Source organism: Neoarius graeffei, chromosome 13, assembly GCF_027579695.1.
Source record: "Neoarius graeffei isolate fNeoGra1 chromosome 13, fNeoGra1.pri, whole genome shotgun sequence".
Classification (NCBI taxonomy): domain Eukaryota; kingdom Metazoa; phylum Chordata; class Actinopteri; order Siluriformes; family Ariidae; genus Neoarius; species Neoarius graeffei.
The window spans coordinates 2,402,589-2,425,323 of NC_083581.1; the positions used below are offsets into that span (position 1 = coordinate 2,402,589).

General features: G+C 41.1%; 1 protein-coding gene across 3 annotated transcripts; it reads left to right on the forward strand.

The window, feature by feature from the left end:
* The first annotated feature begins 3,882 nt into the window (after positions 1-3,882).
* mybl2a (v-myb avian myeloblastosis viral oncogene homolog-like 2a) lies at positions 3,883-21,813 on the forward strand. Of its 3 annotated transcripts, XM_060937122.1 has the most exons (9): positions 3,883-5,197; positions 5,378-5,484; positions 6,258-6,353; positions 11,331-11,399; positions 11,530-11,622; positions 11,726-11,946; positions 12,865-13,021; positions 13,108-13,167; positions 19,599-21,813. In XM_060937122.1, exons 1-9 carry the CDS (start codon positions 4,981-4,983, stop codon positions 21,465-21,467), a joined length of 2,889 nt encoding a protein of 962 aa, XP_060793105.1. In that variant the 5' UTR covers positions 3,883-4,980; the 3' UTR covers positions 21,468-21,813. The 3 variants fall into 3 exon arrangements, with proteins under 3 accessions (XP_060793105.1, XP_060793107.1, XP_060793106.1); XM_060937124.1 differs by lacking the exon at positions 5,378-5,484 and having other exon boundaries at positions 3,883-4,098; XM_060937123.1 differs by lacking the exon at positions 5,378-5,484 and having other exon boundaries at positions 5,109-5,197.
* Positions 21,814-22,735: the final 922 nt, after the last annotated feature.

The window sequence follows — 22,735 nt, forward strand, 5'->3', positions numbered from 1 at the left end:
AATGGAACAGGAACAGCAGTGCCTTTATTTCCTGAGGTTGATTTTCCATCAGCTTCCATCCAAACACTCTACAAAATCATTTTTACACAGGTGAGATTACTGCAAGCACTAAAACTCTCGTTATTAAAATACATTTTAAAAGTAGTCTCAATCGCACACAAACCGATCACTGTTTTCATCAATTAATCTAAGTATGATGTCAACCAGGACATTTTTGAGGAACATTTTGAGCTGATCTCCCTCATCAGCGATGTGCTTCAGCCTGCAGACCCTCCACTCACATACTGTTTTTTGCTTTCTGCACCATTCTGTGTAAACTCTACAGACTGTTGTGTGTGAAAACCCCAGGAGATCAGCAGGTTCTGAAACACTCAACCCAGCCAGTCAGGTACTGACAATCATTCCATGGTTAAAGTCAAAGAGATTTTTTTCTTCATTCTAATGTTTGATGTGAACATTAACTGAAACTCATAACCTGTATCTGCATGATTTTATGCGTTGCATTGCTGCCACATGATTGGCTGATTAGAATGAGCAAGCATACAGGTGTTCCTATTAAAGTGGACGGTGAGTGTGTAGAAAGAAAGAAATAAAGCACAACTTTATTCATCACACACTTGTGAAATTCCTCTCTGCATTTAACCCATCTGAAGCAGTGAACACACACATGAGCAATGAGCACACACACATACTCAGAGCAGTATATACTGTGTATATATATATATATATATATATATATATATATATATATATATATATATATATATATATATATACACACAGTAATACTGGGTGGGGCACTTCTCCCTTTGCTCTGAAAAACAGCCTCAGTTCTTCATGCCATGGATTCCGCAAGATGTTGGAAACATTCCTTTGAGATTCTGCTCCATGTTGAGATGATTGCATCCCACAATTCCTGCAGATTTTTCAGGAGCACATTCATGCTCTGAATCTCTTATTCTATCACATCCCAAAAGTGTTCTACTGGATTCAGATCCAATGACTGAAGAACGCTAAACTCATTGTCATGTTCATGAAACCAGTTGGAAACGAATTCTGCTGTGTAACACAGTGCATGATTGTGCTGAAAGTAGCCATTAGAAGACAATAAACTGTGGCCATGAAGAGATGCACACAGCCCTCAAGAACACTCATACTGAGGCATTCAAGCCATGATTGATTTGTATTAACGGCCCAAAGTGTACCAAGGAAACATTCCTCACAGCATTACACAACCCCCACCAGCTTGGACTGTTTACACAAGGCAGACTGGGTCCATGGATTCAGCAGAAATGGAGCTTCATCAGAAATGGAGGTTCATCAGACCAGGCTACGCTTGTTTATTATTATTTTTTTTTATAGTCCTCAAGTGTCCAGTTTGGGTGAGTGTGTTCCCCCTGCAGCCTCAGCTTTCTGTTCCTGGCTGACAGAAGAGGAACCAGGCATACCGTAGTCTTCTGCTGTTGTAGCTCATCCACCTCAACGTTCGACATGTTATTCATTCTGAGATTCTTTTCTGGTCACCACAGCTATACAGAGTGGTTATCTGACTTACTGTAGCCTTCTGTCAGCTCCAACCAGTCTGGCCATTCTCCTCTGATGGCTCTCATCAACATGATGTTTCCATCTGCAGAAATGCTACTCATGCCCCTTTTCCACCAAAGCAGTTCCAGGGCTGGTTCGGGGCCAGTGCTTAGTTTGGAACTGGGTTTTCTGTTTCCACTGACAAAGAACTGGCTCTGGGGCCAGAAAAACCGGTTCCAGGCTAGCACCAACTCTCTGCTGGGCCAGAGGAAAGCACCGCTTACGTCAGCTGGGGGGGCGGAGTTGTTAAGACCAACAACAATAACAAGACCGCGAAAGATCGCCATTTTTAAGCGACGAGAAGCAGCAGCTGTACAAACGCGAAGTCATCCATTATTATTATTATTGTTGTTGCTGCTGCTACTTCTTCCGTGTTGTTTTTGCTTCGATATTTGCGCCAAGGTTTATGCAAACGTAGCGACGTAACTGATGTATACAGCGACGTAACTGACGTATACAGCGACGTAATGACGTGGCTCTGCTTAGCACTGCGAGCTATGGAAAAGCAAACTGGTTCTCAGCTGGCTCGCAAGTTGAACGAGTTGTGAACCAGCACCAGCACTGGCCCTGAACCAGCCCTGGAACTGATTTGGTGGAAAAGGGGTATAAGATCATCCCCTCCCCCATTCTGATGGTTGATGTGAACCTTACCTGAAGCTGCTGCCTCAACATGATTTTATACACTGCTACTACATGATAGGAGAAGAAACCTTTATTTGTCACATGCACACTTCAAGCACAGTGAAATTCATCCTCTACATTTAACCCATCTGAAGCAGTGAACAGACGCACACACACCCAGAGCAGTGGGCAGCCACACCAGAGCGCCCGGGGAGCAGTCAGGGGTTCGGTACCTCGCTCAAGGACACCTCAGCCCAAGGCCGCCTCACATCAACCTAACTGCATGTCTTTGGACTGTGGGGGAAACCGGAGCACCCGGAGGAAACCCATGCAGACACGGGGAGAACATGCAAACTCCGCACAGAAAGGCCCTCGCCGGCCACGGGGCTCGATCCCGGACCTTCTTGCTGTGATGCGACCGTGCTAACCACTACACCACGGGCGGAGATAGAGGGTGAGACGGGTGGGATTCGTCCCACCCAGATTTAAATTCACTTCGTTCGGTCCCCCCCACTTATGGGGAGGAAAAAACGTCTATGCTGTCTTTCTTTGCATAAGGCAAACCTCACGGAAAAATCAAAAGACTAATTACCATTCGGTTTATTGAGGTGCACAGCAGTGTATACATAGTTGCAACAACTCACATAAAACAAAACAAAGACTGATATTCGGTTGGTTGAGCTGCGCAGACTGCACAGGTTGCGAGCTCGAGCTTGGTTGCTATGGTAACCCACAACAAGTTTGACAGGCATATCAGGGTTGGTTTGCTGGCAGCTTTGTCCCCCCCAGTTTTTTGTCCCCCCCAGTTCAAAAAAACATATCTGCGCCCCTGCACTACACCACCGTGCCACCATGATTGTCTGATTATATAACTGCATGAATAAATACGTGTACAGGTGTTCCTAAAAACAAACTGCTCCATGAGTATGAGCGAGTGAATACACTACACTCACCGGCCACTTTAACAGGAACGTGTTGCTGATTCTCAGATCCCTGTTCTTGGCTGCAGGAGCGGAACCCAATGTGTTCTTCTGCTGAGATGCTTTTCTGCTCACCACGGTTGTAAAGAGTGATGATATGAGTTACTATATCCTTCCTGTCCATTTCCCTCTGACCCTCTCTTATCAACAAGGCGTTTGTTTCCACCCACAGAACTGTCGCTCACTCACTCAGTGTTTTTTGTTTTCCGCACCATTCTGTGTAAACTCTAGAGACTGTTGTGTGTGAAAACCCCAGGAGGAGATCAGCAGCTTCTGAAATACTCAAACCAAAAATACTCATCTGGCTCAAACCACCAACACCCATACCACAGTGAGAGACAGAAAGTCACACTTCACTGTGAGATCATGATTTTTCCCGTTCTGATGTTTGAACATTGTGAACATTAATGCGCAATATCAGCGCTGTGTTGACGCACATGAAGCACCGCAGTCTTTTTTGTTTTAAATATTTGTAATTTAAATTCTGAGGCACAGCATTTAAAATAATCCAGATCAGTCGGTGCTGCACGCTATCAGTGGTCCTGTTAACAGTTAGAGTTTATTAGCAGCTACATTTTGGAGACACAGAAACATGACTGAGGCACGACTCCGATACGGGGTGTGTTATGCGCAATTCCAGCGCAGTTCGGACGCCCATGACGCAACCAACGTGCGCGCGCGAGTGCCGTTTGACTCTGACCGCTTAACTCCAAATATGTGTTTGAAAGTTGCGCGCGCGCGGTTTAAATGTCTGCACAGGAAATAGGGGAATTAAACAATAATAATAATGAAAACACTTCCGGTTAAATGTAACGTGTATTTAACATTTCGTAGTGAAATATGTGTTTATTAGTTTGACAAAAGTCAAACAGACAGCGAGGATAAAGTTGTGTCTTCGGTTGTAAGCGCCCAGGTAACCACAGCACACTCCGAGCTAACCGTTAGCTAACACGGCTAACGCACAGCTAACGGCTCTGCTAGCTAGCCACTGCTCGCTACTTTCATTTAAATCACGGTTAAATTAACATTATAACGATGCTGAGCTTGAGTTAATGTATTAATATTTGTTTAATACAGTTTAAATATTCTGTAAACCATTGGTTTGTTTACAGCGCGGTTGATTAACTTCGTTTTTTGTACAACGATATTAGCATAGCTAGCTAGTTATATTTTATGTAATAACTTTTAGTCACTTTTTTACTCCTTCACTACGTCCTAAACTTGTAAAAAAAAATGGCATAACTAGTTTAGCCAAACATATTTGGTTTAATATAGTAAAGACGTACGTTTTGTGACGTCATTTCCGCTTTGTGCTAATAATAATAATAACAGCAAAGAAGGTAATTCTCTAAAGAATCCATTAAATGGAGAGAGATTTCCCTGTGAGCTCCTGACCAGGACTCCACACTGTGTCCAGTTTCCTCCTGGAGCGTCTCTGGATTCTGATTGGCCAGAAAGTTTATGCTAATATTTATCGTTTCCATAGTAATTGTTTATTATTCATGTAAACTGCATATGAAGTAATTTTTAAAATGTATTTCAGTAAACATACAGCTGCATACCAAAGCGTAAGATGAGAACACCACAAACTGACGGTTTTACAAGCCAAAGAAGTTTCGTGGGTTTGCTAAAAAAAAAAAAAATCGTTCATTTGTAACTCGCGGCCAAAACATATCCTTGGGTTTCACGTGACGTCACATCCGCCTCATTAGTTATTCAGAACTTTAGCTGGTGGTCTACCAAAGCTCAGTTGACAAAGCGTTTGTACGGAGAAGGTTCATCGCTCGCATGAAAAATGCCTTACGCTTGCGTTGTTTTAGGTTGTTCGAATCGATCAAACCGTGAAACTGATAAAAGTTTCTTCAGGGTTCCACGTGAACTAATAAAAAAGGGTGAACGAACACAGGATTTCACAAAAAGACGTCGAGAAAGGTGGCTTTTGAACCTCTCGCTGAAATCGAAGGGAGCCGAGTCGAAGCACGCTCGAGTTTGCAGTGATCACTTCGTGAAAGGTTTGTATCTCCCTCTCAGCTCTGTCGTTAACACTAAAGTGTTTCCCAAGTACTTTTCTTGCTATGTGTCGTTATTTTATGGTAGTCACAAAGCGCTAAAGTCCCCAGCTGTTTCTTTGTTTACTCCTCACTCGATGGCCGCCATACTGAAAACAACGCGTGTCTCGCTTTCTTTAACAGGGTGTCCTAGCGGTCTTTTCAACGACGACGACGTAGACTGGGCTCCAACACTGAAATTAGGTCATGATAAAGTCAAACAGCAATCACAGGAAGATAAAGAGTGCGAAGTAAGAGCAAAATCTTTGTTTTAATATCTATGTTTAAAAAAAAAAAAACACACAGGCAAAAACAATCCAGGATTCACTGGGCAGCGACTTGATCCTGAGGTCCTTTACCCAGCCACATACAAAAAAGCTGTAAGCCTCCAGACTCTTCCACGCTTTCATCTGTTTTGCGGTGTAGAAGGACGTCTGCAACACCAGATAGTTGGAGATGTCGGGGAACTCGACTGAAGGGTAGTTTTCAAGATCGTATGACACATCCTTCTTTCCCAGACTGTAGGCGTCGATTCCATTGCACACAGCAATCTTCTGAATATATCTAAAGCCAGCAGCGGCTTCTAGATTACGAGCGTCCTCTGATAAGTTATCGCTAGTTGTTTGCACTACGGCAGCCGTTTTCACTTCCGCTAAAACCGCTAAGAAAAGTCACATGACTGAAACCCAACAATATGTTGTTTCACTCAAAAATGTGTCGTGTTGTTGGGGGGAGACTTGCCATGTTAATGAAGCTCCGCCCCCAGAATCTCTGGTGGCCTGTAGAGTCGAATATCTATAAAATGACTGACAGGAGGCGCATCCAAACACAAACAAGCATCTCGGACTGGAAATCAGTTTTCCAGACGAGTTTTCTGAGCCACTTGATACACTTTTCCTGAGGCCCATGGCTCAAAACATTCATTTATCATGTTCTGTATCTTACAGATAATTTGTCCAAGTAAGAAATTCATTATCTGGTGTAATTCACGATAAGAGTGTGCAATGTGTGTGTTTTTGCACAGATGGAGGAATCCAGGGCTGTTAAACCGACAGGAGAAACCGTGGAGGAAGAGCAGAGGCTGGGCGAAAAGACCAAATCCAAATGGAGGCCTGAAGAAGTGAGTGGTGTTTAAAAGTGTTACTAACTTTTTTTTTTTTTTAATTTTTCATCTTTGCACCCCGAGAGTGAGCGAATCAGTCTGTCAGCGAAGACGTGCCAAGTTTGCTGCCTCACAGTTCTTTCTAGGGGTCGACCGATAATCGGCCTGGCCAATATATCGGGCCGATATTCTGCATTTTTAGGGTTATCGGTATCGGCCATAATTTCCACCGATATGCCGATAACATGCCTTTTTGCAGCCATTTCGTTCCTAACGCGACTGTCACTGCACGTCCTTTCCTGCACTCGCCTCTCTGAGTTCAAGAACACGGTCCCGCCCACCACAACATTTGATTTGTTTGGCACAAGAGATATAGCCAATCGACACGCGCAGCTAAACACTCTGAACTGTTTCAAGGCGGCCGTATCAAGTTAAGGGCACGCTGCTTTTCCTGCAATAAGTCACAAACACACAAGTTGCAAAAGCACAACATCATTATATGTTTATATTCTTCATCTACTACTCGTTAAAATTGTCCATTTGCATCTGTGTAGCCAGGCAAACTTAGCTTACGGAAGGAAGCACTTGAATTAGCCTACAACCAACTAGTCTCGCTGAAACAGCATAACGTAGGCTGCAGTCATTTTTAAATCCCCGTCTGGAAGCGTTGTGAATGTGTCAGTAGTTCTACTCGAACAGTAGAATGACAGCCATACAGAGAGGTGGTTAAGGGAAGACGAAATAAAACGTAGTGTTTGTGTTCTGTAGGCTAGCGCAAGCCTACTGGCTATTTGTTATGGTGATGAGTGACTTCATGACGTGACTCGTGCTCAGAAAGCGCATTGCACTTGTATGTTAGGTAACTTTATAAAGCGCTATTGGAACATTTAAACATGCCAGGTGTGACTAGTATTTATAATTCTTGCGCAAGTGATTCTCCTCGCTAGCACTTCTGATTCGGAAAGCGATATACTCTTAAAGGAGCAGCCGCTCCTAATAGGGAGTGATAGCCGACTTTACTGTGTTTGATTTTACTTTTTAAAAAATGCTGCAGGCAGCTCCCTACACTTGATTTGTTATTTAAAAACTACTTGAAGTTGGTAAGTCTTACTTAGTTCTTAGTGTAAAAGAATCCAGAGTGTATTTTCATTTATTTTCCACTGAAAATGGTGAGCTGTAATATAGTAGGGAGGGATTTATTTTTTTATTGGTGAATATTTATTTTATTATTATTTTATTTCTCATTTTATTCTAACTAATGTTTGACTTTATTGTACAAATGCTGCTGGCATCTCCCTGCACAAAATTTCATGTTCAATTTTACAATTAAACATACATTTCATGGATATGAAGGTCTGTGTCAGTGTGTGCTATGTTTAATTTCATGTGAATTATAATGTTTACATTTATCGGTTGCACATATCGGTTATCGGCATCCCAATTCCATAATAATCGGTATTGGTATCGGCCTTGAAAAAAACATATCGGTCGATCCCTAGTTCTTTCTGGCACAGCATTGTAGAATTCTGGATTCTGCTGAGACAGAAAGTGTTGATTGATTATTTTTCTATTAAATCAGGTGGCTGCAAGTCACAGGTTTGTATTAATGCGCTTATTCTGATACATTATCGTTTCTGAAATAACACTTCCAGCGTCGTCCCTGGCGGCAGCTTTCCAGAGTTGCTCTTCATCATTTTGTGACTTTTTGACACTTTTCTAAGTTTATTTACCTTTTCTTCTTTTTCCTTTGAGATTTCTAAACTATTAAAGGTGCCCTTCCACCAAAAGCATTTAATACTGGCTCTTTTTGAAATACCATAGTTCACTCCGAGTTGCATACACATGCTGCATGTGAAAATGTAATTTTACCCCCATTCCCTGTATTAGCTTATGAAAGAAAATAGCATACCTGCCAACCTGTACGCATCTTGCGTAGCCGCTACGAATTTTTACCTCATTGTACGACTGTACGTTTTCACATTAAAAAGTACGCAAATCGGGGGGCGTCGTGGCTCGGGTGGATAGGGCGCCATACCATAAGTCCGGGGACCCGGGTTCGATTCCAGCCCGAGATAATTTCCCGATCCCTCCCCGTCTCTCTCTCCTGCTCATTTCCTGTCTCTACACTGTCCTATCCAATAAAGGTGAAAAAAGCCCCCAAAAAATTATATATATATATATATATTTTTTTTAAGTACGCAAATCGTCCGAACTCGCATTTCAGTCAAGTTCTCGCTGAAGTTGATACCGCTGATCTGTGAGAAAACTCAGCTCAAAGCCAGAATGGAAGGCTTTGCCCAATCCCTCCCGCCCCTCTTCAGCCCCTCCCCTTCCTCCTTCACGTCTCTGACTTGAGTGCAGCGGTGCAGCCAGGTGGCTAGAGCGAGTCGGGGATTGAAACGTCGGTTGGAGACGTCGTTTTTATATTTGTAAGAGAAACGGTTGTGTTTCATGTGTACTCGAGCTTCCTAGCCGTTATTTTGTGCATTTACAACACCAGCAGTACAGGCTAGTTCTTCATTTAACTTCGAAGCCGTCACTCGAGGTTGCATATTCGATGCGGTAACCAACAAAACCTGATTACAATTCCTCTCGCGCTCTCATTGAATCACTATGATAAGGACCACTTTATTGATGTGCTCAACAGAACGTAGCGTGTTGTATATGTTAAGGGCAGTCGGTAACTTCTGTCAGTGGTAGCCTAGAATGTTTGCAGATGATGTGAAGTCGAAAATTGCTCATCCCTCTTATGAAAAAACCTGTGTGGTACTGCAGTATCAAATGCTTTTTTATACAGTATTACTGCAGTAAATGCAATATTTCGAATGCAAATGCAATAGTTTGCACATGAAAAAGGCATACTACAAAATACTGCAGTGTACTGTATAATGCGATATTTTTACTGTATAATGCAATATACTTCCAACATGTTAAAAAATGCAAAAGTCTAAACCTATTGCATGGGAAATTTGTGCAGACCATGTGTTGTGTTGAAAGTGCCTTTTTTACATACTGTATTAATTTAATGTGTAATTTATTTTGAAAGAGCGGCTCTGGTTTAATTTCATTTCATTTGCACATGTATTTAATGTTTGTTGTGCTTTTCAAAACGGAAGGAAGTTCCCAAGAGCCATCAATAACAGTTTCCCAAAGTCTATCAATAGGAATGTTTTACAAAACTGGACTATGTTCCCAAGGTCAATCAATAAAACTGGATTGAAAGTGTGTTTGTGGTCTGTGGGGGCGCATGCGCGCCGGGTTGGGGTGAGGTTGACGCGAGGGGGGGGGTACTCATGAAATTGTAAAATTGTACTCATAAAATTTTTTCAAGGTTGGCAGGTATGAAATAGTCGGAAAAACGAGCGGATCTGAAAAAGCCATACAATCTTGCGTCACTTCAAAAATTAGTAGTCATGGCCTCGCCCACCTTGGCTTGCAACTGCCCATGGGAAGAAAGTTTGGATTTAAGCGCGAGGAGAGATAGCAGAGCCCATCTCGTCAGTAGCTAACGAAGAGGACCTAACAGCAACCTGAAAACGTCTGAACAAGTTCGTGCCTGTGTTATTTGTGGCAGTAACACATCAACGTTGCATTTCTTGCCCAAGATGGAAGAGCTGAAGAAGAAATGGTTGGAATTTATGTTTGGAACACCACCAGCGCAGTGTAATGCAGCGTTAGTGCTGTGTTCTGATCATTTCAACCACAGTGAGTTTTCAAACTTCGGTGCCTTCAGTAGTGGTTTTGCTTCGAGGTTGTTTTTAATCCCTGGATCTGTACCAACTGTCAAGACGATCGACCACCAGCTCACAAGCTGTCAGTAAAACATGAACTTTTTGTTCGAAGGTTTTTGTTACAAAACAGCATGTTCATATTCTCCACGTTAGCGTGCATGACATGGTCACAAGCTCGGCAGGGATGAGAGTTTCCCACTTTTTCTGAGTAAAAAACGAGCTTTTTATATTATGCCAAATCCGTTGAGAATTTTTTTTTATTAATTTCGGGGGGTTGGGGGATGTTCCTTCATGCTGTTCAAACTTTATTAACTCCAATGATGTTTACACATTATTTGTAAGTCGCCATCTTTAGTCTCGTTGAATGTGATGTAAAATTCGTGTTATCTACATTGTTATGGGTCAAAACATCGATGTCGAGACCATAATAGCCAATCAAAACAGTTTTTACAAAGACACCCACATCCGCTTGTTCTGACCCACTGGAGGGAGCGTCACAGTGCTGTTAGCCAATCAGAGGTAACACATTTACATGTCATGAATATTAATGAGTAAGAGCTGAAATCCTGTCGTTCTCCCGCCACCCACTGCTCCACCAAACTAGAACAGCCTGAAACAGGAGAACCACAGCATCTTTTTCACCAAAACCGGCTCACAGGGCGTTCATTCATACTAGAGACCACCGCACAATTAATGAAAAAACGATGCAAGGAGACCTTTAAAGCGGTAAAGTAGTAGCAATGTGGGTTCAGATGCTGGTTTTGTTTTTTTAATTTAATTTTTTTATTTTTTGGTCTTTCTCGCTTTTGGAGTACTTTTATCATGCGGATGGAGAACCAGGGATACGTTGTTTGTTTAATCCAGGGATCAGATGGTGAGCCTCCGACATCGAGGAGGAAATGCCGAGGAGCCGGGAGGTGGGTCAGGAAGAGGAGACTGACCCTGTTGCACTTTGTTATTGTGACAGTACAAGATGGATGAGTTAACATCACTGACAAAGAGCGAGAGTGTCAAGAATTTCCTTCAGGATGAATAAAGTTCTGTCTTTTTTCTTTTCATTTTGTGCAGGGACTTGAGCAGCAGATGCTCTGCTAATAAAAAAAAGTCATAGATATGGTTTTCTGTAAGGAGAAATGTGTTTGTAATGTTTATGCTATGGAAGGAGTCTCCAGTGTCAGTGGTTTGTAACAGACAGAAGTAAAGCTCTGTCAGTATTTTACCGTAACAGTGCCACAGATTTGTGTTGCGTGTTTTGTGTGTTCAGGATAAAATGATTATGACCCTGGTTGAGAAAATCGGCACGAACTGGAACACTATTGCGACTCTGTTACCTGTAAGTAAAAAAACAAACAAATACATTCAATGAAACCTTATTATGCTGGAGCACTTTGTATTATTTATTAATTATTATAATTAGATATGGTTTGTGTATCACTCTGAAAGCTGTGTTACCTGCGTCTCAGGGCCGGACCGAACAGGAGTGCAGGTACCGTTACACCTGTGTGTTGGACCCAAACTTGATCAAGGGCGCCTGGACTAAAGAGGAGGATGAGCGGGTGAGCAGCGTGCTACGCTCAACGCTTCAGCTGTGTTTAGAGATGAAATGCAGGTTTGGTTTTAAGGTCCAGTAAAATGGATGACTTCACCGTCTCCCATTAGCTCATAGAATTAGTGACAGCTTTGGGAACACACCAGTGGGCCAAGATCTCCAAGCTCCTAACGGGCCGCAGGGGGAAGCAGTGCCGAGAACGCTGGTACAATCATCTGGACCCGTCGGTGAATAAACAGTCCTGGACTGCCAAAGAAGACCTCCTCATCTGCAAAGCCCATAGCATTCTGGGAACTCGCTGGGCCAAAATCGCCAAACTGCTTCCTGGGAGGTATGATTTAATCCCACCGATTTGGGGGACAAATGTGCGAGGATGTTTATTCTGTAGGATTATTACCTCCGCCAAGGAGGTTATGTTTTCAGTAGCGTTGGTTGGTTGGTTGGTTTGTCTGTTAGCAACATTACGGAAAAAGTAATGAACGGATTGCTCTGAAGTTTTTTCCAGAGGTGTGACTGGGCACAAGTAACAATCCATTAAATTTTGGTGGTGATCCGGATCATCTTCTGGATGCTGGATTTTTTTAAAGGATTCTTGGCGGAGGTCTGCGCTCTCCGAGTGCTTTTCTAGTTAAATTACTATAAAAGCAGTTGGCAAGACTGAAAGTTGCTTATAGTTCAGTTTAAAGACACACTTTTTTTTTAATTTCTAGTAAAGTTGTTAAAATTGTAGAAACTTTTTAAAATTAGGATTTTAGTAGCTGAGGGAACTCTGTGATAACATCAAACATAATTTAACTCCTTTTTAGGAGCATATAAATGTTTTCACAGGCCAAGCCAAAGTTAAAAATTCCCACTAGATTTACAAAACTTTTTTTTTTTCATACTCGCGTGCATGTTTATAAACGCCATTCCACCATAAATTTATGAAGCATGTTCACAGTATTTGCATTTAGCCACACCTATAAAACTCCATAAAAGGCAAAGCTCAGAAAGCTGAAAATAAGAAAATGGCGACTAAATGGTGAAAGACTGACGTGCTAAATCTTCCAGTAATGCAGCTCAGCCCCTGCAGCATGTCGCTAACGCGCCTGCTTTACTTTTGTCCTGCGAAAACAGTTAATAGTATATATCTTAATTTGTGGGGTTTTGTTTGTTTGTTGTATTGCTTTATTTCAGGTTGTTAATATTTCACAACATATTTCTTAAATTGTTGTGCAGTTGCTGAACTGGTAAACTTTTGGCCTGACAGGACTGATAACGCCATCAAAAACCACTGGTACTCGACTCTGAAGCGTCAAGTGGCAACCGGTGCTCTGGTGATCGACGCTGCTCCACCTCAAGAAGAAATACTTACAAACACAGAACAGGAGGAAGAAGTTGCTCGTCACGCTGAAGAGGAAATTAAAGTGTGTCGTCATTATTTATAATTCTTACAGGCTGGTATTGTGTGTTGTGTCTGAATGAGTTCCTTATGACTGTGTTGTGGGTTCAGATGGATGTCCCCTGCGCTGTCGGTCCAGAATCAGAATCTGTGACAGCTGGACCTGATCAGGTAACGTACTATATTTCTGAATGCTGTAGAGTTTGCGTTTGGAATGGAGCAAATGCTGGTTAATGTCTGTTCTAATGGACCCAATCTGCACTTTAAACTCGGCCTAGTGACCGACGTGGCAGCACGTCCTAACCCATGTGTTTGAGACAGTTTTTATGATTTGTACCAGGGCTGCGCTTCTTTAGAGCCATAAAGATTCTTAACTGTGATATAAACAGGTAAAGATTCTTAACTGTGATATAAACAGGACGTCGGTTATAATACCAGTATTGAAGTCTGAAACCCAGCGCTCCTCTTCTGAGAATGGTGGAAGCAGCCAGTCACCCCCACTTTTTAACCGATAATGATCCACTTCTGTTGTTCTCTGAGAAACCAAGCTCCTCTATTAACTGTTTTTAGTTATAAAGTAAATAATGGGTCGAAGTAAAGGGAGAAAGGTTAGCTTTATTATTTTATTGGGGAAAAAAAATCTAGTAAGCTGTAAAATGCTGATTTGAATCACACTAATGAGGCACGTGCAGGACATAAACGCAGCTGTGCTACTAAAGAGAGGCTTAAAGCTGTACTGCCTTTCAGGTTTCTCAAGTGTGGATCATAAAAAGAATTTTCCCGACACCCAATTATTTTTACTTAGTGACCAAAAACTACTGAATTCGAATCACAGACTTCCAATTTTATTTTATTTTTTTAAAATAGAACAATTAATGAGTTTATCTCCACGTGGCCCTAAATTCTCCACTATGTTTTCCTGCTTCACCATGACCCAATTCAAGATACTACGTCATGCATCACGTGGCGGGCTTTCCCCGTTCACGCAAGGCATTGTGGGATACAAATTTGAAACAGGAGAGAAAAATGGAGGACGTGAGTGTGCGAATGAAACGTGAAAGAGCGACTACAGTAACGGAAAGAAAGCGAGAAGAAAAGACGTTATGTTCTATACCAGGGGTTTTCAAAGTGTGGGAGAGTCGGCCCCCCCTCAGAGAGCAAATAAACAACAGCGCCCCCCCCTTTACAATTTTTGTTGTTGCTATACTTAATGTTCCATTCATATTTAAAAAAAGGTTGTTGTACACATTTTAAACATCTGTGCTTTTTTAAAACATCTTTTAACACATTTTAAACATCTGTGCTTTTTGAAAATGTCTTTTTTTACACATTTTAAACATCTGCTTTTTTAAAACATCTTTTTTTACACATTTTAAACATCTGTGCTTTTTGAAAACGTCTTTTTACACATTTTAAACATCTGTGCTTTTTGAAAACGTCTTTTTTTTACACATTTTAAACATCTGTGCTTTTTGAAAACGTCTTTTTTACACATTTTAAACATCTGTGCTTTTTGAAAACGTCTTTTTTTACATATTTTAAACATCTGTGCTTTTTGAAACGTCTTTTTTTACATATTTTAAACATCTGTGCTTTTTGAAACGTCTTTTTTTACACATTTTAAACATCTGTGCTTTTTGAAAACGTCTTTTAACACATTTTAAACATCTGTGCTTTTTGAAACGTCTTTTAACACATTTTAAACATCTGTGCTTTTTGAAACGTCTTTTTTTACACATTTTAAACATCTGCTTTTTGAAAACGTCTTGTTTTACACATTTTAAACATCTGTGCTTTTTGAAAACGTCTTTTAACACATTTTAAACATCTGTGCTTTTTGAAACGTCTTTTTTTTACACATTTTAAACATCTGCTTTTTGAAAACGTCTTTTTTTTACACATTTTAAACATCTGTGCTTTTGAAAACGTCTTTTTTTTTTACACATTTTAAACATCTGTGCTTTTGAAAACGTCTTTTTTTTACACATTTTAAACATCTGCTTTTTGAAAACGTCTTTTTTTTACACATTTTAAACATCTGTGCTTTTGAAAACGTCTTTTTTTTTTACACATTTTAAACATCTGTGCTTTTGAAAACGTCTTTTTTTTTACACATTTTAAACATCTGGGCTTTTTGAAACGTCTTTTTTTTACACATTTTAAACATCTGTGCTTTTTGAAAACGTCTTTTTTTTACACATTTTAAACATCTGTGCTTTTTGAAAACGTCTTTTTTTTACACATTTTAAACATCTGTGCTTTTTGAAACGTCTTTTTTTTTACACATTTTAAACATCTGTGCTTTTGAAAACGTCTTTTTTTTTACACATTTTAAACATCTGTGCTTTTGAAAACGTCTTTTTTTTACACATTTTAAACATCTGGGCTTTTTGAAAACGTCTTTTTTTTACACATTTTAAACATCTGGGCTTTTTGAAAACGTCTTTTTTTTTACACATTTTAAACATCTGGGCTTTTTGAAAACGTCTTTTTTTACACATTTTAAACATCTGGGCTTTTTGAAAACGTCTTTTTTTTACACATTTTAAACATCTGGGCTTTTTGAAAACGTCTTTTTTTTTACACATTTTAAACATCTGGGCTTTTGAAAACGTCTTTTTTTTACACATTTTAAACATCTGGGCTTTTGAAAACGTCTTTTTTTTACACATTTTAAACATCTGTGCTTTTTGAAAACGTCTTTTTTACACATTTTAAACATCTGTGCTTTTTGAAACGTCTTTTTTTACACATTTTAAACATCTGTGCTTTTTGAAAACGTCTTTTTACACATTTTAAACATCTGTGCTTTTTGAAAACGTCTTTTAACACATTTTAAACATCTGTGCTTTTTGAAACGTCTTGTTTTACACATTTTAAACATCTGCTTTTTGAAAACGTCTTTTAACACCTGTGCTTTTTTAAAACGTCCTTTTTTTACACATTTTAAACATCTGTGCTTTTTGAAAACGTCTTTTAACACATTTTAAACATCTGTGCTTTTTAAAATGTCTTTTTTTACACATTTTAAACTTCTGTGCTTTTTGAAAACGTCTTGTTTTACACATTTTAAACATCTGGGCTTTTTTAAAACGTCTTTTTTTTTACACATTTTAAACATCTGGGCTTTTTGAAAACGTCTTTTTTTTACACATTTTAAACATCTGGGCTTTTTGAAAACGTCTTTTTTTTACACATTTTAAACATCTGGGCTTTTTTAAAACGTCCTTTTTTTACACATTTTAAACATCTGTGCTTTTTGAAACGTCCTTTTTTTACACGTTTTAAACATCTGTGCTTTTTGAAAACGTCTTGTTTTACACATTTTAAACATCTGTGCTTTTTTAAAACGTCCTTTTTTTACACATTTTAAACATCTGTGCTTTTTTAAAACGTCCTTTTTTTACACATTTTAAACATCTGTGCTTTTTGAAAACGTCCTTTTTTTACACATTTTAAACATCTGTGCTTTTTGAAATGTATTTTTTTTACACATTTTAAACATCTGGGCTTTTTTAAAACGTCTTGTTTTACACATTTTAAACATCTGGGCTTTTTTAAAACGTCTTTTTTTACACATTTTAAACATCTGTGCTTTTTTAAAACGTCCTTTTTTTACACATTTTAAACATCTGTGCTTTTTGAAAACGTCTTTTAACACATTTTAAACATCTGTGCTTTTTAAAATGTCTTTTTTTACACATTTTAAACATCTGTGCTTTTTGAAAACGTCTTTTAACACATTTTAAACATCTGTGCTTTTTGAAAACATCTTGTTTTACACATTTTAAACATCTGGGCTTTTTTAAAACGTCTTTTTTTTTACACATTTTAAACATCTGGGCTTTTTGAAAACGTCTTTTTTTACACATTTTAAACATCTGGGCTTTTTTAAAACGTCTTTTTTTTTTTTACACATTTTAAACATCTGTGCTTTTTTTTTTTTTAAACGTCTTGTTTTATACATTTTAAACATCTCATAGCATCGTTAGCTAGCACCTCTTGGCAGACAACACACTGTGGCAGTGGAGCATCTTCAGATCCAGTCCATGAAAATCCAAACTTTAAATAATCGTGCTCAGACTTCCTTCTTTTTTTGCTTGGCCCAGACTCTGTCTCCTCACTCACTGTAGCTTTAGGTACTAAAAATCAATCCATTTTGTCTCTGGCAAAGGCTAGCTGAAGTTCGCTAAATGTCCGCAATAGTAACTTATTCTGCTTTATTTTTCCTCACGTTGCGCCCCCCGAAGAACTCTGGCGCCCCCTAGGGGAGGCGCGCCCCACACTTTGAAAAGCCCTGTTGTATACAAAGGAAAGGAAACGCAGGACCGAACTAATAAATATTGGCGCTCAGCGAGCACCTCGGTGTGATCAGCTGTTCGTTTAGCGACAGAATGATGGAACTGTCAGTGCACGCTCAAAGGGAAACCTGTAGATGGCAGTAATGCAACACTGTGGATGCCAGCTGCTGTAAAACCCAAAAGAAGAAGAAGGTAAACCTGCGCATGCGCACACGGGCTTCCTCTGTCTGCTTGACTGCGCCAAGCGAGCGATTTCATGCACATTATTTGCTTTAATCCCCTCAAATTAAATAACTTCCCAGCCACAGAATGGCCTGATATTTTGTGAGATATTACAGAAATAAACAGATATCTCAATCACCACATTTCAGACGGAACTAAATTTCACCGATTTTATGAAATCGAAAAGCTGTCTTGCATTCTCACACACACGAATGTGTGTGTGTGTGTGTGTCATGGCCTGAAAACGGCGCTCCTAAGTTTATGAGCAAAATATCTCCAAGAGCACAGAATCCCCCTCATCTCATCTCATTATCTGTAGCCGCTTTATCCTGTCCTACAGGGTCGCAGGCGAGCTGGATCCTATCCCAGCTGACTACGGGCGAAAGGCGGGGTTCACCCTGGACAAGTCGCCAGGTCATCACAGGGCTGACACATAGACACAGACAACCATTCACACTCACATTCACACCTACGCTCAATTTAGAGTCACCAGTTAACCTAACCTGCATGTCTTTGGACTGTGGGGGAAACCGGAGCACCCGGAGGAAACCCACGCGGACACGGGGAGAACATGCAAACTCCACACAGAAAGGCCCTCGCCGGCCACGGGGCTCGAACCCAGAACCTTCTTGCTGTGAGGCGACAGCGCTAACCACTACACCACCATGCCACCCTAGAATCCCTCTGAATAGAATAATATTACAGCACCATGAATGAACCATCGAATTGTCGTGTCGTGTTTTTCACTGCAATAAATCGCTGCATTGTCTTGTGACAGTGAGACCAATAATGAGAGGCACATTGCAGTTACGATGCATATTTATTCCTTTCTTTGACGCTGCATGCCCTGCGCCAGAAACAGCACCAGTACATTTATTATGGTGTGACTCTGCTGGGTGCCTGGGGGACAGCAGTGAACCAGCGCTTTCACTTTACACCACTACTGTAGAGTTACCATCCAATATCACACTCCATACGCCACACAGCTGTCTGGTTTCATCTCTCACATCCACACACAGCACCATTAGGACTAATCCCCATGCACCTGTTCCTGATTAGAGCTCAATCACAGCACAGACATTTAAATAAGGACTCTGAGTAACACACAGACTTTGTGAAAGCCTTGTATTTTGTGTCTCTTTTCTGGTTTGTGTGTTTGGACTGTGAGTGTTGTATCCCTCTGATATCCTGTCTGTGCTTCACTCCACCACTGCCTGGTTTTGTCTCCCCGTGTCCGCGTGGGTTTCCTCCGGTTTCCCCCACAGTCCAAAGACATGCAGGTTAGGTTAACTGGTGACTCTAAATTGAGCGTAGGTGTGAATGTGAGTGTGAATGGTTGTCTGTGTCTATGTGTCAGCCCTGTGATGACCTGGCGACTTGTCCAGGGTGTACCCTGCCTTTCGCCCGTAGTCAGCTGGGATAGGCTCCAGCTTGCCTGCGACCCTGTAGAACAGGATAAAGCGGCTACAGATAATGAGATGAGATGAGAGGAATCTGAGAATATTTTGGATTATTTCATGAGTGTTCAGATTGTTATTAGGCATGAGATAACGTAAGTGGCTGCAAGACGACGACTTAATTTCATTAAAATGCTTTTCTTTCCATTGAAGTTTAGATTTCTCTCATTTATAAGCGAGTTAGCCACTTTGACCCTTTTTCCCCTCCACAATTTTTTTGTCAGGTAATTCTATAATCCTTAGAGGAAGCGTGTCATCAAGCAGTGAAAATGCTAAACATGTGATGTGATGAATGACTCTTCAGGATAGGAGTTTAGGAGAAATTAACTTAAATCTTATTGGAAATTTTCTGGAGGCAGGATGGAGAAGCTTCAAATGATAGTCATACCCAGAATAATGGAACATTAGTTATCATTTTCATGCTTTTTGAGGGATGAAGGTTCCTTAAAGGTTCTTGAAGGGTCGTTGAAACACCAGCAACTATAGTAGAGAAGAAAAAAAACGTACTGTCTGCATAGAAGCTTTAATGTTTTTCTGAAAGAAGAGTTCTCTTATTTACTGTTTGTTTTTTTTCCCCTCAATTCTGCATTGCTTAAAACAAAACTCCAATCTTTCCTCCCAGCAAATGAAAGCAATGGACTCCAGCATTCCCAAAAGAAAACAGAAGCTCAAAAAACCCCAGAGGTATTTAAAGTGGAAAGGAGCCTCCGAGGCTGAAAAAGACCTCAGCAGAGTGAGTTCCAGCCCCAGCAGCAGGTTGCAGTCTCGACACAAAACCATCATCGATGCAGCGCTGCAAATGATCTCTGAAGACATGCTGCCTTTCAGCATCTTGGAAGGATCCGGGTTCCGAAGCTTCATGTCTGCGATCGGGCCGCAGTACCCGAGACTTTCTCAGCATAGCGTAGGGTTGAGGCTCTATGCTGAAGTGGAGAGGATGGTGAAACCACGCCTGATTAAGCAGCTGAGGGACTGTCTCGCTGTGACTGGAGGAAACGCCAACATCCACGTTACTGCGGACGTCTGGGCCAGCGAGGATGCCGACCCGATCCTCGCCGTTCAGCTGCACTTCCTCGACAGCGACTGGAACGTGTTTCGGCCGATAGTGGCGTTTCGGCATTTAAGCGACAAAGACTTGAGCAGCGTTGTTAGGCGGGAGCTGGAAGCTGTGCTCCTGAGCTACGGGCTGTTTCATCAGAACATCGGCTACCTTATCATTCACGAAGCCAAGAACACAATTGCCACACATGACCTTTTCTGTGACTACAAGGTCATGCATAGCGTCCAGAAGAACGACCTGGACGAAGACGAACTAGTCGACTTCCTTGACGATCAGGTGTCTGCCGTCGATTTCTCAGAAGTCCAGTTGGGCACCAGTGTGGACTGCTATAGCAGCCTGTTGCACTTTGTGATCAAGGAGGCTCTAAAGCTCTCGAATTCTGCAGGCTATGTCCTCTCTCAGGTCCGCGATATTGTGGCCTTTTTCCGCCGCAGTGTCTACTGGAATAACGTCCTCATGCAGGACTGTAAGCTCTCTCTCGCAAATCCTCAGAGCTACAGCAGCTATCGCTGGAACTCCACTTTTGTTGCTTTTCGTAAGCTGCTTCCCCAGGTCACTTGGGACACTGTGATAAGCCTGATAGCCCAAGCACAGAAAGAAGACAACGACTCGACAGTTTCTCCTCCAGTAATCCATGTCCGTTGGGAACAAGTTGTAGACCTCGTTGGCTTGTTAGAGCCCTTCGAAGAGGTGATCCAAGTGCTTCAGTCAGACGGCGTTACGTTCTCCCTCGTCATTCCGTCCATCATCGGACTCGATAAAACCCTTGAGCTGAAAACGACAATGTATCCCCAGTTCTGCAAAGCTCTCCGCTCCAGACTGCACAACTACTTCCAACCTGTGATCATGCAACAAGATTTGATTCTCGCTACAGTCCTGGATCCTCGCATTAAACTGCAACCTTTCGAAGACGAAGAAGAGTCCAGTGACGGCACACTCGCGCCCCCGACGAAATTCTGGGCTTGTTCTGTATTGGAATCTGCGATGAGCCAATCCGATGCCTGGATTCCTGTTGAGGAGGGCAGTGCCAAACTAGACCACGATGACCAGCTTGCTGTGGAAGCTGCGAGTTTGGGCAACATCAAGAGCAAGAAGATCTTCAGCTTCATGCAGCCTTCCACAATGACGACAACGCAAGTCTCCGAGCTCGATCTTTATATCTCTGAACCTTTACTGGATGGAGATGCTTCCATTGAGGACTTCTGGAGAGAAGCCCTGCGCTTCCCATACCTACGGAGTATCTGCCACAGGCTTCTGGCTGTCCCGGCGTCTTCTGGAGGCTTTGAACGTCTCTTTCCCATGGCTGCTTGTATCGTTCGTGCCAGAAGAAATCGACTTCCTCAGCACACTACAGAGCGACTCTTACTTTACAGAGAGAGACGGAAGTTCAGACACGGAGGAACCGGCACTGGATCGTCAGCGGCCTTATGAATCACTGGAGGTTAATATTTGTGACCTTTATGCATTATTAATTGGTGTACATGTACAATTATAAAATAAAACAATTTATTTGATGTTCATGTATATACTGAGTGCTGAGCTACAGTACGCCATGTACATAAAACTCTTCTGAAGAAGATTGTGGGGGGTTTTGTTTGGGGTTTGTTTTCATGCACCTCCCATTTCTTTCTTTCTCTTTCTTTCTTTTAAATTTCTGACTAATCTTCTGTAGTATGTGCCAGGATTTGTCTCTGTGCATTTTTCCTTGCCATGCAATTATTGTTGGAGAACAGACTGGATGTTTCAGAGGAAATAAACTTCACTGTGTAATTCGTGATCATTTGCATTGTGTGCTTTAAGAGAGATTTTAATTGTGCAGCATGTTCACCATTCATTTTATTCACACGTCAGCCATGTTGGTCCTGATGAGTGTATTAGTAAAAGTGTCTCACAGCTTGTCTGTTGTAAAGAACAGAAAGTAGGAGATGGTAACTGGATTGCATGAAGTATATAGAGGACATTGCACGGTGATGTGAAGATATGAAGTTTATCTTTGACTGGTGAGTATGTAACGAGTGAATGCAATGAACAAGTGAAAATATTTTCTAACACAAGAAGATAAACTTCATGTCTGCACCACCGTGTAATGTTCTTTATATTATATGGACGCATCCACAAAAAAATACGCAAGTTAATCCAAAAAAAAAAAAATTAATTTTCACAATGCACGTCTAGTCAGCGAGAAAACACTGGGAGTGACGTAATCGGCGTGAAATATCGGGAATTATTATCCATACAGGACACTTTTTCGATGGAATAAAAATGTGTTCGATTCCCTTCTAGCGGGTTTCATTCATGTGGTTTGATAGCATGCAATATTGTTAGCATATCGCTTATCCTACATGTATTATGTCACTACTGAATGGAGAATGAGCGTTGAATATGGTTTACGATATTGCACGGTTGTCAAGACAACATGACGTCACACGTCGGAGACGTAAAACTTACATGCTAGCAAGCGACTGGGACAATTTGTAAATAAACAAACATGACCACCAGGTTTGCTTCGTTAAATACAGAAGGTTTTGAGAGAATTTTGAAAGAGAAAGACGCACTGAACACCCGAAAGGAATGTGTATTGATGATGATAATATCGGCTGGCTTTTTTTCGTGGTCTATCAGATATATTCCATTCAGCTACTCGTCTTCGACTCGTTCAGTCACTCAGATCCGTGATGTATTTCAACATGAGAACATAA